This window comes from Doryrhamphus excisus, chromosome 15, assembly GCF_030265055.1.
Source record: "Doryrhamphus excisus isolate RoL2022-K1 chromosome 15, RoL_Dexc_1.0, whole genome shotgun sequence".
NCBI lineage: Eukaryota > Metazoa > Chordata > Actinopteri > Syngnathiformes > Syngnathidae > Doryrhamphus > Doryrhamphus excisus.
In genome coordinates this window covers 17,296,643-17,322,483 of record NC_080480.1, presented here as the reverse complement: position 1 = coordinate 17,322,483, position 25,841 = coordinate 17,296,643, and the positions used below count along the sequence as shown (strand labels likewise).

Below are 25,841 nucleotides of genomic sequence, written 5' to 3'. Positions count from 1 at the left end.
TAGCATTTCCAAATATAAACATACGCTCTGCCAATTTAGGACTGCAAGATGAAGTTGCAGAACAGTGGCATTTATGGAATACTCATGAGGTACCAACTGAAATCCTAAATATTTTAACTATAAAATCTTTTAATTTTCTAATAATTAAGCAATCTGTCTGTGTTTTGCAGGAGATAACAGTCAGAAGAATAGGTACATGGTTAGATTTCAGTCTTTAATAATCAAACCATCACATTTTGAATGAAGCTTTCGATCCCCTTTACAAAAAAAAAAACATTGTGAAAAGCACAAACTACTGCCAGGGGAAGGCACTTCACTAAGACTCAAATACAAGAACAACCGTGTCTGATATCTGCTAGCGTGGAGTGAAACTCATCACAGAGTGCTTTTTTTTTTTTTTTTATTCAGAAAGAAACTGTTCTAAGCCATAGCTTTGCTTTGTAATGAAGTGAAAACACAGAAACATCCATGAAGAGCCCAGTTTGCAAGCAGGGAAGCACGCCGGGAACAGGACAACACAACCAACCCGACCTGACAGCCGACGACAGAATCAGTTCTTTCTTGACAATAACAACACGGTCGTGGTGGGATATGTACAGTGGCTGCGTTTGGGATGTTTGGCCTTCTGGTTTTTATCAGTGTCCACATCGCCATCTTGTGTCTGATATGCTCAAACTTCCCGTCGCACACAAACAAGTTGCCGACACGTCATTTCCTGACTGTGCTGATTAGTTGTCCCATCTGCTCTTTCTACGTTTCGGTGGCTCGGGGACGGCAAAGCTATCGTCTCCTCTGTTCCTCTCGCTCTTTCGGTCCTCTCTATCCCGCCTGCCTTCTTCCCCGTTACGACTGTCGCTATGGCGGCTGCTGCCGTAGCGATCACGATCCCGGTCTCTATCGCCGGCTTTGTCCCGCGAGCTGTCCTTCAGCGAGGACGTGGCGGGCGGAGGATAACTGCTCGGACTGGCGGGCACCGAGCTCAGGGAGCCGGCGCTGGTGAAGCCGGGCATGGAAAAGGTGGAAGCTTTGGGGCGCTCTGAGCCGTTGGCGGACTCTGTGGGTACAGAGCTCAGACTGCCGGCGCTGGTCCAGCCGGAGGAGCTGCTGGACTTGGTGCTGAGCTTTGGAGGGTTGCCGGACGCGGCCACAAAGTGACTCTTGTACTGAGCCTGGACGAGGCGAGAGATGGATCCAGATCAAGTAACAACGAGGAAGCGTTTCTAAAAATGTAGTGGAGGTCTACCTGGAAGGCTTGTCTCATTGCGGAAATGCGGTCTCCCATGGCTCCAGAGGTGGGCTTGCTGAACCCTTCGTAGCTGCTCATGGAAGACAACACACTGCTGCTGCGATCCTGCAAGAGACCACACCATCTCATTTATGCCCCAAAACTAGCTAGCTTGAAATATGAGATTGCAATGGAATGTCAATCAGAAAAAAAAGAGAATTCTCTTTTGTGACTCACTGAGCTGTCGGAACCCAATCCTGGTCTCTCTTTGTAACCAAGTCCTCCTCCGCCGATGTTCAGCTTCTTTCCTTTGCCGCCTTTAAACCTGGATTTCCTGAACCAGGGATTCTACAAAAAAGAGGTGCAATAGAACTAGACGTTTTTGACGTTAAGTATTCGCTGATATTAAATATAATGTACAAGTCATTGTACGTCTCGTATCTCACTCTATATTGTTGAGGGGAGTTGCTAATGGAGTACCCAGCATGCCTTGCGGGCACTTTCTAACAATTGAAAGAAAACTAAAAAATGTTTGCCCATCATCCACAATCCTTGTACGATACATAAACACACGTATCTCACGTAACAGCTACAAAGACGCACTTTGGTCTGTTTGGCTAACCTGCAGGGCTAAGTCCATCAGCTCTTTGGAGACGCCCTGATTGGCCCCCTCCAGGTTGCGCACCAGGTCCCCGGCGAACGAAGTGTCCTTGCCGGTCAGGAGGGTGTATGCCACACCCTTCTCGCCAGCACGACCTGTGCGACCGATCCTGTGCGTGTGCGTGTCGATGTCTCGTGCGACGTCGTAGTTGACCACCGTGCGGATGGACGGGATGTCCAGACCGCGAGCTGGGATGGAGATCATGGAGGAAAATGACTTTATTGAAAACATGATGAAGTCGCAGATGTTCCGCTCCAGCCCTACAGGTGGCGGTAACGTGCGTCACAAAGGTCAAAGTGCACTCACCGGCGACATCAGTGGCCACCAGGATGGGCAAATTCTTCTTCTTGAAGTCGCTGATGACCTTGTTCCTCTCGCTCTGGTCCATGTCTCCGTGCAGGAGTCCCAGGCTGTAGCCCTCCTGCGTGAGGTTGGTGGCCAGCTCCTCAGAGTTAGCCTTCTTGGTGACAAAGATGAGGACCGAGCCGCTGGAGGTGAACTCCACCAGGCGGCGCGTCAGCCAGCCCCATTTATCCGTGGAGCTGAGCAGCATCTCCACCACCTGTGTCACGTCCTCGTTGGCCTGGCCGCACACACGCAAACATTAAGAACATGCTAGTGTTTTAAAGGGCGTTTTTATATAAACAACCATGCTGCAAACCTCAGCCCAGGACAGCATGGCAGATGCTACGCTACGTACCTCTCCAATGTCCCCCTGCACCACACGAATAGGATCCATGAGGATGTCTCTGGCTAACCTCTCTATCTTCTTCCGGAAAGTGGCGCTGAACAGAAGCGCTGTGGAGGGAATGATGTCAAAATTAAAAGGATAAACTAATTGCGATATGAGGGCGAGAGAGACGCACTCACTCTGCCTGTCCGGGCGCACGTGGCTGGCGATGGATCGAACTTGATACTCTGAAAAGGGGGACAAAGAATAAAGCACAAAACTGTTTAGGGTGTGGAATGGTGGTCTTAATGGCATCTACTCTATTTGCATTTCAGTACATTTTTTTTCCAGAATTTGGAAAAAAAAAAACACAATTGTGTGAGGGAGCGATGTTTGAACTGTGAGTGATGAATAACTGCAGTGCTTCCCGGAGGCTAGCAACCTATCTGTGGCAGTGGCGACATCATTTGATTTGTAGAATTGGATATAAAGCAACAGTGAAGATTTTCACAAACCTCTTTGAAAAACTGTTAGTGAGTGGACGTGTAAAATGAGCATTTTAAAGCATTTTAACGACAAGCTACACAGACAGTACCATAATAATGTGGAAAAACGGCAAACGGGTAGTGCTAAATGTAAACAAAATATATGTAGTGGCACATCTATTTGTGGCAGTCCAAATTTATCCATGGCGGGCACCTACATGAGTGAACGTATGGGAAGCACTATAATTCCAACCCACCAAAGCCCATATCAAACATGCGGTCTGCCTCATCAAAAACCAGGTAGGTCACTCTCTGCAGAGATGTGGCCTTCTTTTTCACGTGGTCAATCAGACGACCCTGTCCAAAAAAAAAAAAAAAAAAAAACAATTAACAATTATTAATTAACAATTGCATTCAGCTTTACTCAGCAAGCAGCTGGAAGAAACCAAAAAGTGTCTCTCTTCTTACCGGTGTGCACACCACAATCTCTGCCCCCTCCTGCAGAGCCTTGGCCTGCTCCCACATGCTACCTCCTCCATAGACCGCCACTGAGCGCAGCGAGTAGGCTTTCCCGAAGCGCTTGCATTCGGCATGGATCTGGAAACGCAGGAAATAACGCCGATGGATGGCTTTTCTGGGGACCGTCAAAGAACCGCTTGTAATCCTTACCTGCTGACAAAGCTCCCTGGTGGGGCAGACGATGACCGCGATGGGCCCCTCCCCCGTTTCCAGCTCCTTCTGATCCATAATGTGGACCAGCATGGGCCAGATGAAAGCGGCCGTTTTGCCACTACCGGTTTTTGCTATCCCGATCATGTCGCGTCCCGACAGAGCGATGGGCACGCCCTGAACACACCACACTTTACATCAAATACAACATTTCATATCGACGGCTCACTTGGCGTCTCTGCGTCACGGCACCTGGCACTGAATTGGCGTCGGCTGAGTGTACTCGGACTTGCGGATCTGATGCATGAGCTGCTCGTCGAAGCCGAAGTGAGCAAAGCTGGTGCAGGGTTTCGGCGGGGCTGCGCCAGACACCTAAAAATGACAATACGAGATCACGACTGCAAAGAATGTCTTTAGAGAGAAAACGGCACTTTGGAGGAATACTTACTCGCAAGTTGAGTTTTTGCCGTAACTCCACCACTTGAGTTCCGGTGAGGATGCTGAGCTCCTCGTGCTCATTGTAGAAGTTTTTCTCAAAGGGCGGGTAATCAATCTATTGGGAGAGTGGCAGTCATTACATTTTTCCATAAGTGAAAAGGTTTGGATAATACAGGTATACAGTATACAATACAGTCGTTACTTGATATATTAACCAGTTAACCACAATACTGTTCTTTTGGATCTACTTTGACGACAAGGGTACCTCTGTGTGGTCAATGGGAGGAAGGGGGAGGATGATTTTCTTGGTGGTGGGGGCAATGGGGTTGCCATCACTGTCATAGTCCACATTCTCCTCCTCTTCCTCCAGGTTCAGGCCGGCTGTGGGGTTCTCGGCCATGTAGCGGAAGTAGGCCTCCTGCAGAAAGCACAAGGACTCGGGTGAGGAACGGAGCTGCTCAACGCAGCCAATCAATCATGACAACGATACGGTCGGCATGGCGTCAGAGGCGAGTAGAAACGTATCATTCGTCATCTCGTACTGCATCTATTCTGAGCTACATCGATACATAACATGCCTTTATGACCTTCTAAGAACAAACATGAAAAACATGGTTGAAGATTGAAATACAACCTATATGCTGCCTGTATGGTCATATCGCAGAGAAGGGGAGGGGCTTTGAGGGGGACCACTGTGACCAGCGACGTGATTGAATGCTGTAATAAATATTGTGAAGGGCTCACTCACTTGCTCATCTTCTTCTTCAATGTCATCACGAATACCCCTGAAATGAAAAGCGGAGAAAAAAAAAAACTTCCCTGCGGCTCGTTCATACACCCAAAGCAGCCCCCCCATCTTTGTCTGAGCACGCTCACTGAGCTTACCTGGTCGTACACTAAAAACTACCGCACCCAGGAGTATTTGAGACACAACGAAAGGAACAAAACTTGTGTTCTGAGACGAGGAAAGTACATGTTTATACTTTGAATAATTGACTTCTCATTGAAATGACATGATATTGTTAATTGGTCAACTCAATTCAATGTAATATCTTTTATTTTATTTGCGTGAGGCTTTCATTTCAATGCAGACCTACCAACAAGTACAGATTTGTAGTACTCAACATGCAATTTGACTCTTGAATATGCTTGTATGCTCTCCATTTTGTTGCATTTTCCTGGTTTCATCTGTCTGTACAGTACAGAAAAATTAATAAATATCAGTTTCTCTAGTATTTCAAATCAGGGAGTCGGGAAAACATTTCTGTCCCTTGGGGGGGTGCCTGACAGAAAATAATTGAGAAGCCCTATTGTAAGGTATACAGTGCTCATTCTGGGGACAGCACAATATGTTACGCTATTATGTTTTTTTTTGTACATGCATAAATCTGTCTTCGAAAAAAAATTAAATGGGTGTAACGAATCAAAGTTACCATTTTTTAAGCTTGAACAGGAAGTTACTATGTATGCTTTAATGCTGTGTAACATTAGAGTAGTTATGTTGTTGTTTCACACTACTTGGCGATGATGGAGTTAAAAATACAACACACCAATAAACGGACGCATTTTTCATCAAAATCATCCCTATGCTCTCAATATTTTTTTTTTTTCGTCAAAAGCGGTTGACCATGTATGTCAAAGTCCATTTAATTGGGTACTTTTTATTCATAACAACTACACGCTATGCCGACACTTGATATGGTGGCTCGAATACTCCTTTGTGCTGTAGTATCAGACAGGAAATGCTGTCATGTCGCTTCTTGCTCCACACAAGATGACAAAAACAATATTTAGATAAAGATACAAAAAAAGACTTACTTGGCCGCTTTTTCCTCAATTTTCTTAATGTCCTTTGCGGCTTGGTTCTGGGAGAGAAGGAGTTTGTTAGAGAACAACACGGACTCTAGTAGATTTTGTTGCCAGGTGTTTTATACTCACTTCGACCTCGGCCATGAAGGCATCCAGAGGATCGTCCTCGCTGTCTGAGCCGCCACCGGATTTCATCTGCAGCCGTGTGGGCGAGTTCTCCGCCGGGATGTACGGCAGGTCCACGTTGCTGCTGGCCTCCTCTTCGTCGTCTTCAAAATACCTTTACAGTTTACATGTTGGTATTTAAGTCTTTTTTTAAGTTCATTTGTCGTCCTTAATTGTATATGTGTGCAAGGAGAAGGAACACTCACGCATTTTCTTCATCAAAATTGCTTCTTTTTGTGCCGATTTTGTAGAATGACGGCAGTTGGCCCTTCCCATATCCACTGCTTGATCCGGGGGGCCCGAATGACGTGTGAGATTTCTGGGATATTTGGGGCTCCTCTTTCTTCCCGGCAAGTGAAAACCCCCCAAAGCCGAATCCTCGCTTCACACCGGGACCACCTTTGTTCCAGTTCATGGCTTGGTTGTGAAAAGAAAAGCTCATTACTAGCTCAATTCCATACGATAAGGATACAAAAATATGACTTTGATTTGAAAATGCAGTTGCAGTTATCACATATGGTGGCTGGCCAGGGTAAACGAGCTACAACATCTAAATATTCCAAACAGAAATGATCCAATTCCAAAAGCACACAACATGAAACTTGCAGTTAGCTACTATCGGCTACTGTAATCACAATTTCAAGCAACACTGATTAATAATAATTATTCACTTTGATATCTTATGACCATACAGACCTCGTATGCTTATTGTAATAGTTTATCTCGGTGTAAATGAACAGAAATTAATGTGCAAAAAGCGTCTACAAAACTCAATCCGATAATTATTATGCGCGTTTGTGTACATTTTATTGACAGCTCGTTCGCCTTGAGAAAAAGATAGGACGTAAAACTATGTAGCCATAAAACATCAAAACAGCTAGCAGACGAAAGCAAAGCGATTCATAGCGATTATTATTTATACAAAATAACAATATAAAGAACACTATGACGACATCATGTTAGCAGAGTAGCATTGGCATTTAGCTGGCTAGCAAGGCCGCAAACTGGGCCCGAGCTGGGTATGCACAGTTTTGCATGCATGTGGCATAATGCATTTAATGTGTATTCAACAAGTAAATCGGTATGTTACACTTTGTTATAACTCAATGTGTAAACACTTTTATCCATTTACCTGATCGCTAGCGTCCCAAAAACCTCCTCAAAGTGTTTCCTTCTGCGGAAGAAAACGTCTGCGTAATCAATGTGCGCTACTTAGTGTCCTTTGTGTGACGTAGATATCGCGCGACAACACTGTTAGCTGTCAGGCGCGCTCAAAGGATGGCGAGTGCATTTACTTTATGTTGAAGTATAATTTTGCTCCATTGGTCATTGCTGTGCCGTGGCTGATATGTGCGGTAAGTCAACCGTTTAATTGTGAGTAGTACAGGAAATAAGGAGTTATGTGACAGAGGTAGCTAGCAATTTTAGCTAGCGTCGGCTAAAAGGGTGTGTTAGCATCGCTAGCTTGCGGATTTCACCATGACAACTGCACTGAGCCGCTGCGACAACTCACTAGTTTGACATTTTGCCGTGGTTTCAAACCATATTTACAACCAATCAAATTAACATACAATGCTGTGAGTTTTTGGTGCTGTGAAACAAATACACGTCTTATTTTTTTCATGTTTTTACGGATTGTTGTTTCATCTCTGTGACGTTCAGATTGTGGGAGTCAGAATTTAAACAAAAAAACCTTCACAGGTATTCCCAGGACGAGATTTCAACTGTGAATTACGCTGAAAAGGATCCATGTCTTTCCTTGTAAGTGCAGTTCAATTTTCCCAATATTTGAAGTGAATGTTTTTTATTTGTACAGCATAATGGATACTGAATCATCATCATCTTCATCATCATTCATTGCTTTCACGTGTGTTTATTTTCTTGTGCAAATTTTTCTTAATCTTGCTTGAATTGTTTTTCCCTTTTTCCCTTTCTCCCTTTCACCCGTCTGTCTGTCTGTCAGCGTTGGGTGTCTGAGAAATTGAGTGTGGAGAGCCTGCGGGATTTGGAGTTATTTGGAGGTGAGGCCCGAACCAAAACAGAAGCCGGTAAAATGCCCTTTAAGACAGCACAACACCATACATGTATACGTTGGATTACAACCATCTGTCACCGAGGTGGTACCTATACAGGTTCTACTTGTGTACCACCTTTTGCAGATGCCTGCGCCATGCTGGACTTGGAAAATGTGAACCTGGAGTATGCTAATTAGCCCCATGGGGTATGGTGGTGTAGATCGTACCCTTTTTGGTCATATTTCTGACAAATTGGTGGAGGTTGGATGCTATTTGTGGTCATGTGACATTTGGTGATTAGCTTGTGGATGCCCAGGCGGTGGCGGCATCATTGGGTCTGTTGCTTCATCATTTTCGGTCCATTTTTGTGTAATGCCATATTGTTGAAGGTGTTTGTGGTCATCATGGTGGACAAAGTTTTCCCACATCTTTATTATTTTTGCTGTCCAACCAGGGTAGAATGTCGCTCACTATTTTCTTAGGTGTGTTGCGTTCCTATTACCATGTTGGCCCAGCTAGGGAATTGACCCTTTTATAAGCTTTGCTAATAAAAAGGTTAGATTCAAGCTGTACAGGCAAGCTTTTTGTCACGGATCTAATTTCATGTGACCCCGACAACGAGGCTCCTGCTCGCGTTTAGTGTGTGTCCATGTTTTCATGTCATTGATGTGGTTTTTCCTACCCCAGAGCAAGCTCAGGGACTCTCTCACAGGAAAGTAAGTGTCCTGTCACCGCATCAACACACCCAATGTGCCTTTTTTTGTGAATGTGTGTGCATGCGTGTGCGTGTCGTATGCGGGAGCGGTCGCTGGCCTCCAGGCGCCTGCACACACTTCCTTTAGTATGCATGAGAGTCCACGCCGTTTGTTGGCAATGTGCTCACTCACTGCTAGGATGTTCAGACCCGGAGCTAACATGCATTCCTATTGATCTGGCATCAACTGCAGATGTGGATCTCCTGAGCACAGGTGTACCTAATCCTGTGGCCAGGGAGTATGCGTCCCCTGCTAACGAGCTCAAAAGGATGTAGATCAAATGTGTTTGTGATGGGATCACATAGGATGCATGTTAGTCACAGATGCGATCACTGAATGATGCGGCTGCTGGCGAAGCTCCCCCCTGTCGCCAGACGCGCGCATCGTAAATGGATGACGTTTCACGAGCTCTGCTGTGGCAATGCATGGCCACGCCCGCTCCATCCGATCCCGCCGACACTGATGAGCGATGTGGCCTCTGCAAGGGTCTGTAGATGTCAGTCCTTTATACTTGCGCAGTTTGCAGCTCGGCTCCCGGATGTATCTGATCGACACCCTCGACGTCACCGTGGAAACGGTGACACAGCCTCATGCACTCTCACGTTTTAGCCCCCGCACTCATCTGATTGTGTTGACTCGTCACTGCAAGGACAATGCATTTCTACACAAATTAAACTGTATTTTTTGGCTGGTGGTTAGTACACAGTGATCAAAGGGCAGGCACACTTAGACGTTAGAATCTCTTAACAGATTGTTTCGCTACTCTTCAGCTTTTCTCAGACAGTGTGTGAAAATGAAATGTCATCTGCAGCAGATCATCAAGCATAATTAAATAAATATTGTGTGTAATTTAACACGTGCTGTATTAACACTGAGCATGTGAGAGATAATGTGGAAACATGGAACCAGACCAGTTTTGGTGCTTTCTGTCTTGCATTCCTTGTCCAGGCCCATGAGGACAGTCGGGAGAGTCTGACCTCTCTTCCACGTCGACACACCATGGGCAGCTTCCTCCCTGACAGCAGCGCCTACCAGCTCCTCACCGTTATTGGTAGGCCGTGTTCTTGCTCCGTGCACCATTTTATGACATTATTGTAATATTTGGATACCTTGGTGTTTTAAAAATGCCAATACTATTCGTTTGGGTGACATGTTGAAGGCCAGGGTCTGGACCACTTGATGACGGTGAACCGGGCCCGATACAGACCCACGGGGGAGCATGTGGCCATACGACGGATCGATCTGGAGTCGTGTACAAACGACATGGTCGCCTACCTGCAGGTCTGCGTCAACATCCTGCTCACTTTGGGTCCGTAAGCATCACGGAGGTGCAACCTGGTTTGCGTTGCTTCACAGGCCGAGCTGCACGTGTCCAAGTTATTTCACCACCCCAGCATCCTGCCCTACAAGAGCATCTTCATAGCTGAGAACGAGCTGTGGGTCATCACCCCCTTCATGGCGTACGGTGAGCTGACCAATAATAATGGCTGCTTTTACTTTCATGATGATTGGGGTTTTTTTTCAGGTTCTGCCAGAGAGCTTGTCAGCACACATTTCCCTGACGGCATGAGCGAGCTCACTATCGCGTACATCCTACTGGGCATGCTCAAAGCTCTAGAATACATCCACCAAATGGGATACGTGCACAGGTGAGCTGCGTCTTAAAAGCGGCCATTGCGGTCTTTTGTTGTATCTTTTTCTATCAATGAATTCTCCTGCCGTGCACACAGGAGCGTGAAGGCCAGCCACGTGCTGATCTCAGCCGATGGCCAGGTCTGCATGTCGGGCCTACGAAGCATCTTCAGTCTGATCCGACACGGCCAGAGAGCCAAGGTGGTGCATGACTTCCCGCAGTACAGCGTCAAGGTGCTGCCTTGGCTCAGCCCTGAGGTGCTGCAGCAGGTACCACATTAGCTGCAACCAAGCCATAGGATCGTATTTTAGTGTACATTACTGTCACCTACAGGACTGGAGGTTACTACTACTACCTATGCATTCATTTGACATGCATACTTTTATCCCAGAATCTGCAGGGCTATGACTTCCGCTCAGACATCTACAGTCTGGGCATCACAGCGTGTGAGCTAGCTAATGGACACGTCCCCTTCAAAGACATGCCAGCCACGCAGGTGAGAAGGAGACATCATGTCACCTGGGATGTTTTTTGAACACGAAAGGTTCCTAGTCATGCTCCTTGCACAGATGCTGCTGGAGAAACTGAACGGAACGGTACCGTGCTTGCTGGACACCACCACAATCCCACCGGAGGAGCTGTCCATGAAGCCGTCCCGCTCCGGAGCAGACTCCGGGATCTGCGAAGGGCCCGTGGGAGGCGGAATCCGTCACTCCAATGGCGAGCCCGCCCCCTCCTCGTCGGCGGGACACCCGTACAACCGCACGTTCTCCCCGCACTTTCACGCTTTTGTCGAGTTGTGTCTTCAGCGAGACCCAGAGAAAAGGTTAGACGAGGTTGGACAAGTCAACTCTAGAATTGATTACATCTGACATGTTTCTGTTTTTTTTATTCAGACCGTCTGCCTCAGCTCTCATAGGTCACCCTTTCTTCAAGCAGGTGTGTACGATGATGGGGTTTTATTATTTGGGTTTATTCCAAAAAGTCCAACCAAACGGAAGCAATTTTTTTCCATAGGAAAACATGGACATCCAATTAATCTGCTGCAGACACCCAAAAAATTTATTATAAAAAACATTATAGGGAATACTGTAATTATGTTTTACACGCAGAAAACTACGTGGAAAATTATAAAGGACCAATGAAGTGGACAAATGAAAATTTAACGCAACTTTTATCCTTACTCGAAGACTTTTTTTGGGCAGGGGACCGGATGCCTTTCTTGAATTCAATATTTTTTCTCATAATCTTGTATTAAATTGCTGGCACTTGCATCTTTCTTTGGCCCCATGGTGGGTTATTTAGCGGACACACTGAATAAAAAAATACACAGGTAGTGAGTCAGCACATGTAGGGTAAACAAGCTAGTTATCGTATGAATACCAATTTTGGTGAAAACTGAAGTTTGACTGTGTTCACGCTTTGTCTTTCAGATCAAGCGGCGTCCCTCGGAGGCGCTGCCCGAGCTCTTAAGGCCGGCGGCGCCCATCAGCAGCTCTGAGAGCTCCCAACCGCAGCCCTTCCCATCTGGACTGGCCAGTCTGGAATCAGGTCTTAGCCACCTGGATGTGGACGACTGGGACTTCTGATATTGGCGAGGAGAGACGTGATGAGACGTTTCAGCTGCATGTACAGAAATCAACATTCTTCTACTTGGAGGTTAAGGCCTGGCCAACGGCCATCTTGCTGCTTTTGACGTCTCTTGAAGGTTTTTGCCCCCGGCTTTCTACTCATGTTTGCTTGAGAAGATGCTCGAACGCTCACTCGTTATAACCTCTGACTGCAAGTAGTCACCTCAAACTTGAAAACTTCTGGAGCAGTCCACACGCGTATGCATGCCCCCAACTTGCCGTGTGCATGAATGTTACATTGGCTTGACAGCCAGGACGAAGCTTTGTGCTGCAAGCTGAACTTGACAATAAAGTCACGTTTCCACCTGACAGGACCGCACGGTTAAGACGTTTCTTTCCTACAAAATACAGCTTTATTCAAAAATGTACAAAGACAACACGGGAAGATTAATCCTCTTCATCTGATGGCGGCAGGTCGCCGGCGGCTTTGCGTTTCTCGATCTTTGCCATCAATTCTGAAAATAGAACACAAACGTGAAACATGACCGTGCGCGGTGCGAGCTCGGTTCTGCCGGGGCTCACCCTTGGCCGGATTGAAGACGCCGTTGGTCTGAGTGTTGCACACGTAGCAGCGCTTGGACTTGCGGTAATGTTGAAGAGCGCAGGCCTCGCAGAAGTAGTGGCGGCACCTTGTAGGAGTGGACGGATTAGAACTTTGCAGTACCGATGCCGTCCGGAAAAATAGCCGCTTACTTTGTGATGATGGGATTCTTGTAGGACTCCCTGCAGATGAAGCACTTAAAGGGCAGGTCCTCCTCGTCACTGCTCACCTCAAAGTTCTCATCTTCTACATGACGGCACAATATTAACTCCACGAGTTTGCTTTCACAGACAGAAGACCGAGCTCACCATTTGCGCCGTATCTGCCCTCCTCCAGCTCCCTCTCAATCTGCCAGCCGTGCTTGTAGTCGGACCTGTCGTGAAGGAACTTGCAGCTGTCTGAGATAAGAACAGAAATATTAAATCTCCCGCAAGACAGCCGTTTTAATCATCTCCTTTTACCTCCGAAACCGCAGAAGCCCGTCTCCTTGTAGTCTTTGCAGATGTCTGGCTGGTAGTCCCACCTGACTGTGGCTCGCAGATGCTCAGGGGCTCGGATCGGGCCTTTCCTGTTCATAGGGGGGAAAAGCAGGAGGTAAGTGCTCGCTACACAATAGCGGTAAGAATACCGACCATGTTGCTGCTCACCTGACCATGCCTGAGGACGCGTTGCCCATGGTGGTGTCTTTTGGTTTGATGTATTTCTGGTAGTTGTTGATGCCACGGTAGATTTTATCGTCCTCTTTGCCCTCCCGCTCCTGTCATCATCCAGCAAGTCCATTTTAGTCACACAATGTCTTCACACTGAAGTACTTTATGATAATGCAAAATACTATTGCTAGGGGAACAGCATAGCATACACCAGGGGTGCTCATTAAGTCGATCGCGAGCTACCGGTCGATCGCGGAGGTGGTACTGGTCGATCGCGGCGTGACATTAAAAAAATATCATCCCAGCATCAATGCCGTCACTTGATTGATATACAGGGCAGCCATTCAGATGACAACTGAATGTTGCCCTTCGGGCGACCAATCAAATCAAACGACGTCTCTAAGTGCAGCAGAACTTACGATGTCAGCCTATCATCCATCCCCGTTACTTGATTGACATACAGGACAACCAGTCAGATGACAACTGAATTTTGACCTTTAGGTCACCGCTCATGCGTAAACAACGATGCAAAGTGCTAAGCTAGTCGGCGAATTGCGAGATTTTAAAGCCCTCGCTAAAGTTTATGGTCACTAAAATGAGTGAAGGAGCTGGACCAAGTAAAAAGGCAAAAACTGGACCAAGTAAAAAGGCAAAAAACATATCACTTCCATACGGATATGGAATATTATACGGATATTATGATACGGATATTATCCATGACTGATAAACATTTGGAAGTGTGCTTGAGGCTGGCTATCAGCAGCTACTGTCCGGACTATGCATCCCTGGCTGATTCAATTCAGTGAAAGTCATCAGAGTAAACTCAGGTAATTACAAAAAATGTTAATAGTTAATTATGTGTGTTTTGCAATATTGGCTCATTTGGTTATGTAAGGTACATCAACATACATTGTACGTACAAATAATCCTCAATACATTTGAAAATAAATAGATGTTTTGCATTTTTGTAGTGGGTAGATCATTTTGACTCGGTCATTTTAAAAGTAGCTCGCATGCTGAAAAAGTGTGAGCACCCCTGGCATACACTATCGTACCTCCTGGATTTTCTGGCTCCTCTCAAAGATGGCCTGAGCATCCTTATCCCGCTCTGTATCCAGTTGGTATGTCGCCGTCGCCCCCATGTCGTCCGGGCCTTCTGGTTTCTGAAAAGGTAACAATAAAGGTGAGCCAACAGTCAAAACTTCTTCACTATTTCCATAACAAGCAATGCCAAATGTCAACTCACAGCCGAGCGGGAGGACTTGTAGGACACAGTTATCTTGTCCTCATTGTCTTCACTCTCACTGGAGGATAAAGCCTTCTCCACTTTCTTGGACTGCATAGAAACAATATATGATATAGTTCTGCCGCAACGTCCAGCTAGTAGTAATAGTTACCTTTTGAATCATCGGATTAATTCGTTTTTCTTTCGTGTCCCTTCTGACCACAGAGCTCTGGTCTTCGCCACTGTTGTCATCTGGACATCGCAGGTAAAACGACCACCACGTTGAAAACAATACATTGTCACGTTATTTACCACAGTCGAGCATTGACACGCATTGTACAAGACATAAAAACCGTAGGCAAAGGAATAACTGATACCTTTATCGCTGTCACTGGCTTGTCTTTTCCGGCCTGAGAATTTCTTTGTAGATTTTTTGAACAAGAAAGTGCAAGGACCATCTTTCGGCTTCTCTGCCTCCGCCATCTTGCCATCAGCTTCAGGTAAACACAGCGACTCCTAGCGACCCGGATGACTCCTTTTCAGATTAATACTTGTCGCCCTCTGGTGTAAACTGTGATGTAATTGTAGTGCTATTTATATTTGATTAATGATGTTTCATACAAACACATGTCTTACATAAAGGACTGGAATGTTTCTTTTCCATGACACCGGAAGTAAGCATTTAAATAGAAATAATTTTATTTTGAAACGAAGAACCGGAAACGGTGTGTTTTAACCTTGTATTTTTTGACGCTTCGTCCTCCGGCTTCCTAAGCATCATCTTGTACATCGGCGACGTTCCGCAGAGGACAGCGCCTGCTCGTCAGACTCGTCAGGGCCGGGCGGAAGGAGGGGTCGCGGCCTGGGCGCGGACAGCACGAGAGGCCCCCCCCTGCGCCGCCGCCGCCGCTGGATGGATGGAGCCCGGCTGCGTGCACACAGCAATGGCTATGGGTCTGACATCGAAGAAGGCGTCTGTCCGGAGCGTCGGCGTGGAGAGAAAAAACCTCATCACGGTGTGCAGGTATGTCACGACGTGCATCCGTCATAATCATCTTTTATTCCACCAAGAAACGATGAATGCTGACGTAATGCATAATAAAGGCCACAAATAGTCAACTACCGGTCAAAACCTTACCTTTACAGGAGCGTCTAATGGCAGTTCCTACTCCCAAAGGTCAGCCATTTGCTTTCCTTTTAACTAAACATTTCTAGCGAATCAGGTTCCATTAAAAGCTCACCTGCACAAACCTTTTTTTTGCATTAATTACTCAAATTGTAGGAAAGATTATTGAACAGGAAAGGTAGCTTTAGTTTGCTCATCCATCACAGTGATGTCCAGTGTCTGCTTCCACGGGACAAGGGCGTGCAAGGACTCCTCCCACCCCATCCTTCTCGTCCTCGGTGTGCACGGAAGCTGATGTGCAGTCATCCTATAAATCATCATCATTATCATCATATGCCACAGGGGGGGGGGGGGGAGAGGTCACGCCTCTCCATGATGTGCATTCCTCGTTTTGTGCCTCGCGACATACAGGACCTTCACGTGGGACATCTCATCACCTTTTATGAGGCCTACTATGCTGCGGTGATGACACACGGCCTTCTAAGCTGGAGCTGCAAAGAACAAATCTTAGCACGGGTCGCTTTTTGGTAGACAGGGGGCTGTGATGTAATTAACATCCGGTTAACAAACTGAAAAAAGCTCATTAGACACAAGATAGAAGAACTGCACTCAGACCATGCAATCAGACTGGTGAGGGAAACCTATTAGGATACCGGAAGCTGATAGGCCGGAAGTAAGGAAGTGGCAGAACAGGGCTAATGCTGCATTCAGCACCCCTGGAAAGTAGAAAACATTCCACTTGGAATGTCACAGGTCCCACCTTAAGTCAACAACATGGCCGCCTGACCCAAAGCAGTTATTAAGAGTTATTTAAAATTATTATGAGTCACAGAGAAAAATATCATAAAAAATAATGTTATTTTAATAGCACAGAGTTGAACTATAAATATAAAGTCTTTAAAAAAAAAAGTTGCAGTATTTTTGGGAAACAAAAAAAAAAGAAAATAGAGTTGTCAATTGAAATGCAGTTGTAACATTATGGGAATAAAGTCAAAATATTGTGAGAATAAAGTCAGAATATTCCGAGAAGCAAATTGCTGAAGTAGAAATATTTGGATTTTTTTTAAAACAAAAAAATGGTTAAAAAAGAGCATATTCATATATTAATAATATGCTTTTTCAACAATATGACAAAGCTGATATGCATTTTCTTTCTTGAAATATATCGACATGACTTCTTAGCATTTATGCATGTGTTGCTTCCCAAAATATCAACATGGCAAAGTTACATCCTTTCATTTTCCCCATGTGACCCTTCCCGGAACGTGTTTGGACACCCCTTCATACCTGAAAGGTATCCATGATGGTGAATATTTTGTCTTTACTAAACAGTAGATACGCTAACGATTAATCCGCTTTCAACCGTACAGGCTCGCCTTCTGTAGTAATTAGCGTTAAAAATAAACACGCCCTCCCAAGAACGACAAAACTCCAAAATAGACACGCCATCAAGAGCTTTTTATTCCAGTACGTCCAACGTTCCTTCTTTATTTTAGCGCTACAAACAGCGAGGCACACAAAAGAAAAAGAAAGCTCTCACAAAATGACAAGAAATTAGCGGCGCTGACAGAAAACCACGAGCGACTTGACCTCAGAGGACGTTTGACTGGGTTTTAATAACGGAAAATACACGAGGACGAGACACAAACAAAGCACGCACACGTTTTCCATCAGTATTGATTACTGCACTTTTCCTTTCCGCTTTCCAATGAGCGACAGTCAGGGAGGTTTCAAAAGGAGGGGGGTCGTCGGCGCCATCCAGGTCAGAGGTGATTCAAGTAGTAGTGGCGGCGGCGGCGGTGAGGGTCCCGACTCGGCTGTCGTCTTGATGGTGCAGGACTCGGGGATGTGGCCTACTTCCTCAGGCCTCAAGGATGTCGTGCTAGCTTAGCGGACTTTGGTTAGTGTTGGGTTAACATTATTTGTCAAGCTATAACACGTACAATATCTGCTCTCTCTTTTTATCATCTTCATTAACAGAACATCACCGACCGTTGTTGGGGGACACCTTTTGTCTCGTTCCAACTTGGGGGGGGTTTCTGGTTAGCCACAGAAGTTATCGAAATATTAGTTGACAGGATTTGTGGACGGGTGGGGCCCACAAACATGACGGCTAAAGACACTTTTCTTCACAATTTTAAGTACATTTTCCTCAATTTCTATGTCAATTATGCTCAAATCTTAATTGTGGTTCACGGAAGAGGCGGGACTAATCCAAATATGTCATATTTGGCCTTGGTGGAGGTCTACTAAGTAGAGTCCATCCCTGTTATTTGCTTGGGGAAGTGCGGTCTTATTTGCAATGACAACGGCCATCGAAATAAATGCTAAAACACATGCAAAACGATACTCTTTTATGCTAATCTAGCATCTGCAAGGCATGCCGGGTAACATGTGCTTTCCAGCATGCCTTGCCTTGTGGGTTCCGAACTCGTATCAAAGAGTATAGTTTAGTTATAGCATCTATTTTGATAGTTTCCTGTAGTGTGTGTCGTAGTTTGTTGCACCGTGAGTGAGGGTCGGCGCTTTGGTTTCTACCAATAGAGGCCTAATTTTGGCGATGATGGGCACAAAATGGCGGGTTTTCTCGCCATCGCCATGAAAAATCAGCAAATTTGCGTGGTAACGAGTGCTGAATGGCGAATAAACGGGCGTCTCCTGGACCACGCTGGTGTCTTCTAGGGTGGATTTGGCCCGTTTAAATATAAGACAGGGCTCGGAAAGACGTTTGTTGACATCACGGAACACCAGGAAGCAGAGAAGCCTTGCGAGGAGGACGAGGAGGAGGAGGAGGAGGAAGAAGAAGAATAGCAGGCAGCGTGACAACATCCAATACATTGGTCTTGATCATGCACAGTCCCTGCTAATCTACTGGGCTCTGCTGTTGCCGCTAGCAACAAGTTGCATCTTGGGGCGGCTGTTGTTGTTGTTGTTGTTGCAACTTGCCGTGTGTGCTCCGTGTCACTGAACAGAGACACAATTGATTTTTGGGCATTTAGTTCCTGTTTTGTTTGTGTTGTTTATTTCCTCTCATGGCGTCGGCCGCCACGGGAGGAGGAGCTTCGTCGGCGCGGACCTAGAAAACAAAAAAGGAGCAGTGAGACGTCACCGGTCTGAGAGGAGGAGATGCTGGAGGTTGGAAAGAAGACTATTTCCCAGCATGCTCCTCGGGTTGAACCCATTCTGAATAGTTTTGATGCACCATAACATCTTGAGGGGGTGTCCACCTTCTGCCAGGTACCAATGTGAATAGTTCCTAATCCGAGCAGCTTTTCCCCACAATTCCCGTACTTTTGATCCCTCCACACGTCCTCTGACCACCAAACACTTGCCAAGACACTTGCTCGGGGGGGGCAAGATGGAAGCATGGCTGGGAGACACACCCCGCTGAAGTTCCACTTTCAATCTGGCTTCCACCCAAAGTATCCTCCCTGAATTATTCATCAGCCATTAATTCTCTCTCTTTGTTTTCGTTTTGTTCTTTCCGCTTTCCATGCTCGGACGTCTCCTCAGACGGCCCACCTTGTCGGTGGGCTCTGCTGCTTCATCATGTGCTGCTAATGCGACTGGAAAGGAAGAACGGAAGCAAGGGAAAGAGAGAAGAAAGAAAGAGGAGATGATTGGTGTTTGACTTAAGAGTGAAGAGAAACTTCTAAAACTTCAAATATAAAATTTTTCACAGTGAGAGAGTCCATCCTAACTAGACTAGATAGGATGGGGCCGCTCTAGATCTATGGAGTCTAGATGAGCTAGAACTGTCTGAGAAGATGTTTGGCTATCTGAGCAGGCTTCATTAGTTCCTGCTCAAAGAGGTCTAGAGCGACACTATCCTATTTGATCCACCAGAAGTTTGGACTGCGTTTTATTCCGTGGCGAATCACTTAATAATGGCATGTGTTGGCCGCGGTTTGACCCTGGAACAGACAAACGGAACGAATTGTGTTGTGGCTTTGGAGGTTCCTGGGTACAGTAGAAGGGCGAGGCTGGAGAACAAGAGGGCATTTCAAGTCATGTGTGAGTGGGCCGGGCGCTGGTCCAAGCTGAGTGAGAGTTGGAGTGGAGTGGAGTGGGGGGGGGCACAAAAGAATCTTGTCAGAAGGACAAGCTGTTGTTTTTCAGTGTCAAATGGTACCAAGAACATGCTGCTCTTCTGCTGCATGGACTTTGATGTGTAACCCTAACCCTAAATCTGCTCATCTGGAGGTCACCCGTAACAGTAGAACCCCCACTCCACTTTTTATTTACAAGTCAAGAAACCCCCATCCCTCGGGGTCGGTCCCAGATGGGCTTTCACAAGCTCTAGAAGAACATTTAGACATTTTAAGACTCCATGAACTCCATGAAAGCTAAGTAGGGGCAGTTAGAGGTGATCACATGACCTGTCGACCAGGAAGGATCTGGTTCTTGATTTGGGTCTCACAGAAAAAGGACACCACTGACCTGTTTGACTGGCAAATCCGGCCTGGCCCATAAAAGTCAAAGTTCCAGAAGATAATTTAATCCAATTAGTGTTGCCAGCCGAAGAGGACCGGATGCAGATGTTTTCGTGGTTGCCCCCCCCAGGGTTCTTTTTGTTTTGGTCCACGCCGAGACGAGGTCCCCCCTGCCTCACTTAGAGCGTCTTGCGTTTGGGGAAAATGGCTTTCCGAAAGGAGGTGGTGGTGGTCCCCCTGCTGAAAGAGGCGCCCCCCAGGGAGATCTTGGTCTTGCCGCTGGTGATGGTGGAGGAGCCCATGGAGGTGGTGCTCCTGCCCCTGGAGATGGATGAGTTCCCCATAGCCAGCTTGGTCTTCCCCCTCTTGATGCTGGTGTTGCCCAGCGTCAGGGCCGTCTTGCCCTCGGTGAAGCTGGTGTTCCCCATTGAGGCCAAGCTCGGCGTCCCGACCCGGAATCGACGGCGGCGTTTTTCCAGCGCTCACTGGACGCTGAGCTCGGCACGCTCATGCAGCACGCACGCCCGCTCTGGAAGCCCTCGGACGCAGCAGTAACATCGACGCCGAGCCCACCGGAATGCTAAGCACGGATAGCGCGACCCCCGGTTCGCATAATACCTCCGTTGAGCTGCTGGACGTGGGCTCGGCCAGGCCACATACCACCCATGGGGCGCCGTGAATGGACAGAGGGGGCCGTAGGTGGCCGCTGTCTATTTGCAGGGCGGGGGGGAGGACCGGGACAGTTACGCGATTGTCCCGGCGCACAATTAAAGGGGACATTGTTGGGAATCTTGAGGTGACATCACGGTGTTCCGCACCATTGTTCATTTTCCGGGCGAATAAACGCCGCCGATAATTTGGTGTGTGGTTCATTCAAATTCGTTTTTATTCTCCGTTCGCTTATACGTACGCTAAGGCATCTTCTAAACAATAGATCGAACACGGACTTGAACATCTCATCCCCCTCACCACCCTCAAACACGTCGTTACTGACCTGCTTCCACAGAGCAGAGTTTATTTTTAGTAACTGTGTGCAGGACTCATGTGTGGAAATTCCAGTAGACGTTGCTGTGAGTCTTCCCGCCCCGCCTCAGGGTGGTCCTGACCACCGACACGCTCTTAGTCCCGTGGGTGAGCGTCAGCGTGGTGATGGAGCTGGCGGTCTCCCCGCGCGTGACGGAAGTGGTCCCCACCGTTACGCCGCTCTTCCCCAATACCAGCGTGCATCTGCTCCAGGAGATGGAGGATTTGCCCCAGGAGATGGCGTACCTGGTCCTCAGGAGCGAAACCTTGCCTTTGCTGAAGGAGGTCCTGCTGGACGTGAAGGTGGTTTCCCATTCGCTCTTTGAGTCTTTCTTGGCCGCGGCGCCGCCCCCCCGGGTGCGCTCCATTTAGGTGTTCCTGCGCTTGGGCATGAGCGCTTTCCTGAATGAGGTGGTGGTGGTTCCTCGGCTGAAGCTGGCCCGTCCCAGAGCCACCGTGGTCTTCTGCCTCTGGATGGTGGAGTCTCCCATGGAGGTGGTGGTCACTCCTCGGAAGATGGAGGAGTTTCCCATGGAGACGGTGGTTTTCCCCCTGGCGATGGAGGTGCTTCCCACTGCCAGGGCGGTCTTCCCCTCGGTGATGCTGGTGTTGCCCATAGCGGCGGAGGCGGGCGGCCCGAGCTGGTGCTTTGACGCCGTCTCCTAGCATGCACGCCGCATGACCGTCCTTTTCGGGGTGCAGCAGGGGCGGATGCTTCCCGAGTACTAAACTAAAGCTGCAACAGACCCTAAATAGCTCGGACGAGGGGGAGGGAAGGATCTGATCATTTTTTTTTAATGCTGGGGGGCCACACAGAAGTGCACAAAGCCTGCAAAGACAGGGGGTTAATTGTATTGTTGTCATGACAACATGAAGGGGTGCATTGTGTGGCATACAAGACAATTGGGGTGACCTCAGTGATAAGATGGCGTGGTTCACGCCACCGAAGAACCCCCCCCCAACAATACAGTAACGTGTTGTCCACCGGGTACCGCTCACATCCTAACTTTTTGTCCTCTTTTTAGATTCTCAGTCAAGACTCTTCTGGAAAAATACACGGCCGAGCCCATCGACGACTCGGCGGAGGAGTTCATCAACTTCGCCGCCATCTTGGAGCACATCCTCAGCCACCGCTTTAAAGGTAAACGCCGCCGCGACGCACGGCCCGGGGAGGTCCCAAGCGTGTTCTCACGGCGCCCTCTTGTGGTCCGCCAGGCTCGGGCAGCTGGTTCAGCTCGGACGGACAGCGCAGCTTCTGGGAGTACATCCGACTGGCGTGCAGCAAGGTGCAGAACAACTGTATCGCCAGCATCGAGAACATCGAGAACATCAGCGCGTCGAGAGCCAAGGTACAATTGCCCGTTTTGTGTAAAATCGTCAGTCTCAATGAAGCCTTTCCAGCACAAAAAATAGATAGTTGAAGTAAAATGGAAATAAAAGGCATTGAGAAGACTCATTTAAAGACTGTAGTATTCTACACTGGCCACTAGGTGTCAGTAATGTACCATTACACTGATGACACAATAGCCACTGCAAAATGCTGATTGCTGCACCATTTTGGGTGTATATTATGTCAATAATGTCTTATTTTGGCTGCACAGTGGTCAAATGGTTAGCACGCAGACCTCACTGCTAGGAAACCTGAGTTCAATCCCACCCTCTGCCATCTTTGTTGGTTTTTCCCCGGGTACATTCCAAAAACATGCTAGGTTAATTAGCGACTCCAAATTGTCCATAGGTATAAATGTGAGTGTGAATGGTTGTTTGTCTATATGTGCCCTGTGATTGGCTGGCCACCAGTCCAGAGTGTACCCCGCCTTTCGCCCGAAGACAGCTGGGATAGGCTCCAGCACCCCCCCCCCCCCCCCCCCCCCCCGCGACCCTTGTGAGGATAAGCTGTAGAAAATGAATGAATGTCTTTTTTTTAATGTCTGCTACATTGGATAGTAGGAGTGTAAAGGTGATTATAGGGGTGTTATTTTCGGTGTAGAGGGCTCTAATAATATGAAAAAGTGTATTTAGAAACTCCTAAACAAAGTAAGTAAAAGTCACATCAAATGCTGGAGCAAGATTTTTTGCACGGTGCAACAGTGTTCCGTCCTCCGCCTTTTAGGGTCGAGCATGGATCCGAGTGGCGTTGATGGAGAAGCGTCTCTCGGAGTACGTGTCCACCGCCCTGAGGGACACCAGAACAACCAGGCGAGGCCCGACTCTCCGAGGTGCGGCACATAGCAAATGATTTCACATTTTAACGTCTTGATTTAACGTCACGCCAGGAGGTTTTACGACGACGGCGCCATCATGCTGAGGGAGGAGGCCACCGTCCTGACCGGCATGCTGATCGGGCTGAGCGCCATCGACTTCAGGTGAGTGTGGCTGGAGAACCCGCTTCCTCTCTGACCTCTGACCCCGCACATGTTAGCTGCTAGCTTACGTATCTTCATGCCGAAGTTGAGGAGCAGCAAGCTAGCGATTACGTTCCGACTTTCCACACAGTTTCTGCTTGAAGGGCGAAACGTTGGATGGGAAATCTCCAGCGGTGATCGACTACACTCCCTACCTGAAGTTCACCCAAAGGTGAGCGCCACCGACGCCACTGCTAGCATAACATTAGCGTTACCTCAAATTTTGACTCTTCTCTTTTTAGCTACGACTGCCTGAGCGACGACGAGGACCGGCGCAGCGTGGACAGCAGTAACAGCGAGGAGAGCGTTCCCGAGCATCCTTACATCCCGCTGGTGACCGACGAGGAGAGCTGGAGCAACAAGTGTCGCAAGATGGAGCAGCGCTTTAAGATCGTCTACGCTCAGAAGGTGATGCTCCTGCTGCCGTTGCTTTGTTCTCCACGTGCTTGGTCTCCTCACCGGTGTGCTTTCCTCGTTAGGGCTACTTGGAGGAGCTTGTGCGTCTCCGCGAGTCGCAGCTGAAGAACGTGGAGACGGAGAACAAGCGTCTGAGGGCCAAAGTGGACGAGCTGACGGTGCAGAGTCAGCGCGAGAAGAAGGAGCTGGAGGCCATCGTGCTGGAGCTGCAGGCTCAGCTGTGAGCGAGCGTTCGTCTTCTGTGAAGATCTCACCTTTTGCTTCCGTTTCCAACACTCTCTTTGCTTTAGCTCCTCCCTCATGCCTTGTGACTCCTCCCACCTGGGAAAAGACCTCTCCATCCCGCTCATCAGCCAGTGGTCCTCCGTCACCAACAACCGAAGCGGCGTCCAGCTCTTCCGCAGGTAGTCCGTCACATCCTCCTGAGGAAGAACATGGCCGGTATTGAAAGCTCATCTTTGTTGCTCCGTCATCATTCAGGAGGAGTTTCCACAGTTTGGAGCAACTTTCCGCCGAGGTCAGTCTGAACTCGGACTCGCAGAGGACCGAGGAGAGGCACAATGGCGACGCCGCCTGGACCTCAGCAGGTAACGACACCTTCATGTCGACCACTAGCTCAAACGGACCGTTATTCCCATATTCCCACTCCAGTCCTGCGGATGGAAGACCATGCTAGCTAGCGAATTGCTCACATCCCTCCCAACCAGATGTGCAGTGAATCATAGGAGTGTAAAGGTGACTATAGGGGTGCTATTTCATGTCTACAGAGCTCTAATAATGTTAAAAAACGTATTTATAAACAGTTTTTATGCTAAAACTATGAAAATATTCCATGTATTGTATACTATATTATATATATACACTATATTGTGTAAATCAATATGGTGGTCAGGGTTGGAACCAATTAAACGTGATGAACGAGGGACGACTATTAATTGGTTTCAGACCCGACCCTGATGAGGTTCATTTCCGTGAATTAAACATTTTTGTAATTAAGAGCATACAAAGGTTTAAAAACATTATTAGAGCCCTCCAGGCATGAAATAACACCCCTATAGTCACCTTTACACGCTTATTAGCCAATATACTTGACTTAATAAGAGGAAATATGACATAACATAGACTCACATGCTAGCATTTAGAGATTTCCTTGTCGTTCTTATTTGACTTCCTGTTGTGTGCAGTACTTCCTGCAGTGGCTCTTATCTCGTCAACGCATGACTTGCTATTTCGTTGAGCGGAAATGGATGTAGTAGTTTTAGCATTCAAAAGAGTCCAGCTATTTGTTACACAGAAGCAGCCTTGATGCTATGCTGCGTGTCCTGTCCTCCATTGTTGTGTTGTGTTGTGTTGTGTTGTGGCGCGTCTGCAGGCAAGGACACCACCCCCTCCATGTTGGGCCTGTGCGGCTCCTTGGCGTCGCTGCCCAGCTCCAAGTCCCTGACCAGCCTCAAGTCCAGCGAGTGTCTGGTCAACATCAGCGCAGAGCCCAGCCCGGCGCTCTCCCCCAGCTAGGAGACCCCCACCTACGCCCCCTAATGCCCCCCGCCTGGTGATGCTGTGACCCGCCAACGTCTCTCTTGAATGTACAGCAGGAATTGTGGTGTTTATCCTCGCACACGCCCCCTCGCCGTCTTTTTTTAGTTACAAGGTGACACGCCACCATCCAAACAACAAAGGAAACCAAACCAACAGCTTTGGATGCTTAGCGGCCACACGCTATGTGCTACGAGTCACGTGACCACACCACACACACACACGAGCAGGACATCGCCTCCTGTTCCAGCCGCTAACTTTCTACGCTTCAAGCCTGAAATGATTTTTCTTTGTTTTGTTTTGTGTTGCAATAAACTGCCTTTTACATG

General features: G+C 47.6%; 4 protein-coding genes across 8 annotated transcripts; 2 read left to right on the top strand and 2 right to left on the bottom strand.

The window, feature by feature from the left end:
* Positions 1–193: 193 nt before the first annotated feature.
* Positions 194–7,374, bottom strand: ddx42 (DEAD (Asp-Glu-Ala-Asp) box helicase 42). 2 transcript variants are annotated; one of them, XM_058048904.1, is made up of 18 exons: positions 7,255–7,374; positions 6,329–6,539; positions 6,087–6,237; positions 5,967–6,013; positions 4,897–4,933; positions 4,414–4,566; positions 4,159–4,263; positions 3,963–4,082; positions 3,711–3,887; positions 3,510–3,638; positions 3,299–3,398; positions 2,757–2,804; positions 2,587–2,684; positions 2,193–2,469; positions 1,848–2,074; positions 1,463–1,573; positions 1,244–1,351; positions 194–1,169 (listed from the first exon to the last, which is right to left on the bottom strand). In XM_058048904.1, exons 2-18 carry the CDS (start codon positions 6,535–6,537, stop codon positions 729–731), a joined length of 2,538 nt encoding a protein of 845 aa, XP_057904887.1. In that variant the 5' UTR covers positions 6,538–6,539; positions 7,255–7,374; the 3' UTR covers positions 194–728. The 2 variants fall into 2 exon arrangements, with proteins under 2 accessions (XP_057904887.1, XP_057904888.1); XM_058048905.1 differs by lacking the exons at positions 4,897–4,933; positions 6,329–6,539; positions 7,255–7,374 and having other exon boundaries at positions 6,087–6,183.
* Positions 7,316–12,465, top strand: strada (STE20 related adaptor alpha). Of its 2 annotated transcripts, XM_058048913.1 has the most exons (13): positions 7,316–7,477; positions 7,824–7,883; positions 8,086–8,143; positions 8,825–8,853; positions 9,841–9,943; positions 10,052–10,173; positions 10,249–10,357; positions 10,418–10,541; positions 10,623–10,794; positions 10,917–11,021; positions 11,095–11,351; positions 11,422–11,464; positions 11,959–12,465. In XM_058048913.1, the coding sequence occupies exons 2-13, from the start codon at positions 7,872–7,874 to the stop codon at positions 12,112–12,114; spliced, it is 1,290 nt and encodes a 429-aa protein (XP_057904896.1). In that variant the 5' UTR covers positions 7,316–7,477; positions 7,824–7,871; the 3' UTR covers positions 12,115–12,465. The 2 variants fall into 2 exon arrangements, with proteins under 2 accessions (XP_057904896.1, XP_057904895.1); XM_058048912.1 differs by lacking the exon at positions 8,825–8,853.
* rnf113a (ring finger protein 113A) lies at positions 12,455–15,269 on the bottom strand. Of its 2 annotated transcripts, none has more exons than XM_058048915.1 (10): positions 14,950–15,269; positions 14,745–14,824; positions 14,594–14,683; positions 14,403–14,510; positions 13,345–13,454; positions 13,159–13,265; positions 13,006–13,095; positions 12,850–12,940; positions 12,679–12,785; positions 12,455–12,611 (listed from the first exon to the last, which is right to left on the bottom strand). In XM_058048915.1, exons 1-10 carry the CDS (start codon positions 15,053–15,055, stop codon positions 12,544–12,546), a joined length of 957 nt encoding a protein of 318 aa, XP_057904898.1. In that variant the 5' UTR covers positions 15,056–15,269; the 3' UTR covers positions 12,455–12,543. The 2 variants fall into 2 exon arrangements, with proteins under 2 accessions (XP_057904898.1, XP_057904897.1); XM_058048914.1 differs by having other exon boundaries at positions 12,850–12,943; positions 14,950–15,257.
* rundc3aa (RUN domain containing 3Aa) lies at positions 14,676–25,840 on the top strand. Of its 2 annotated transcripts, none has more exons than XM_058048906.1 (12): positions 14,676–14,837; positions 15,348–15,596; positions 22,180–22,295; positions 22,370–22,503; positions 23,268–23,353; positions 23,431–23,520; positions 23,651–23,731; positions 23,802–23,967; positions 24,039–24,196; positions 24,267–24,380; positions 24,457–24,563; positions 25,349–25,840. In XM_058048906.1, exons 2-12 carry the CDS (start codon positions 15,490–15,492, stop codon positions 25,489–25,491), a joined length of 1,302 nt encoding a protein of 433 aa, XP_057904889.1. In that variant the 5' UTR covers positions 14,676–14,837; positions 15,348–15,489; the 3' UTR covers positions 25,492–25,840. The 2 variants fall into 2 exon arrangements, with proteins under 2 accessions (XP_057904889.1, XP_057904890.1); XM_058048907.1 differs by lacking the exon at positions 14,676–14,837 and adding an exon at positions 14,921–15,072.
* Position 25,841: the final 1 nt, after the last annotated feature.

Coding starts and splice junctions, on each gene's coding strand:
- rnf113a (XM_058048914.1), bottom strand. CDS start 15,055: ATGGCGGAGGCAGAGAAGCCGAAAGATGGTCCTTGCACTTTCTTGTTC. Junction 14,511..14,593: donor ACAAGTCCTCCCGCTCGGCT/GTGAGTTGACAT, acceptor TTACCTTTTCAG/AAACCAGAAGGCCCGGACGA. Junction 12,612..12,678: donor CGTCTTCAATCCGGCCAAGG/GTGAGCCCCGGC, acceptor TTCTATTTTCAG/AATTGATGGCAAAGATCGAG.
- rundc3aa (XM_058048906.1), top strand. CDS start 15,490: ATGGAGCCCGGCTGCGTGCACACAGCAATGGCTATGGGTCTGACATCG. Junction 22,296..22,369: donor CCTCAGCCACCGCTTTAAAG/GTAAACGCCGCC, acceptor GTGGTCCGCCAG/GCTCGGGCAGCTGGTTCAGC. Junction 22,504..23,267: donor TCAGCGCGTCGAGAGCCAAG/GTACAATTGCCC, acceptor TCCGCCTTTTAG/GGTCGAGCATGGATCCGAGT.
- strada (XM_058048913.1), top strand. Junction 8,854..9,840: donor AGGGACTCTCTCACAGGAAA/GTAAGTGTCCTG, acceptor TTCCTTGTCCAG/GCCCATGAGGACAGTCGGGA. Junction 9,944..10,051: donor CCAGCTCCTCACCGTTATTG/GTAGGCCGTGTT, acceptor GACATGTTGAAG/GCCAGGGTCTGGACCACTTG.
- ddx42 (XM_058048904.1), bottom strand. CDS start 6,537: ATGAACTGGAACAAAGGTGGTCCCGGTGTGAAGCGAGGATTCGGCTTT. Junction 6,238..6,328: donor AATTTTGATGAAGAAAATGC/GTGAGTGTTCCT, acceptor TAAACTGTAAAG/GTATTTTGAAGACGACGAAG. Junction 2,075..2,192: donor GGTGGCCACTGATGTCGCCG/GTGAGTGCACTT, acceptor TCTCCATCCCAG/CTCGCGGTCTGGACATCCCG.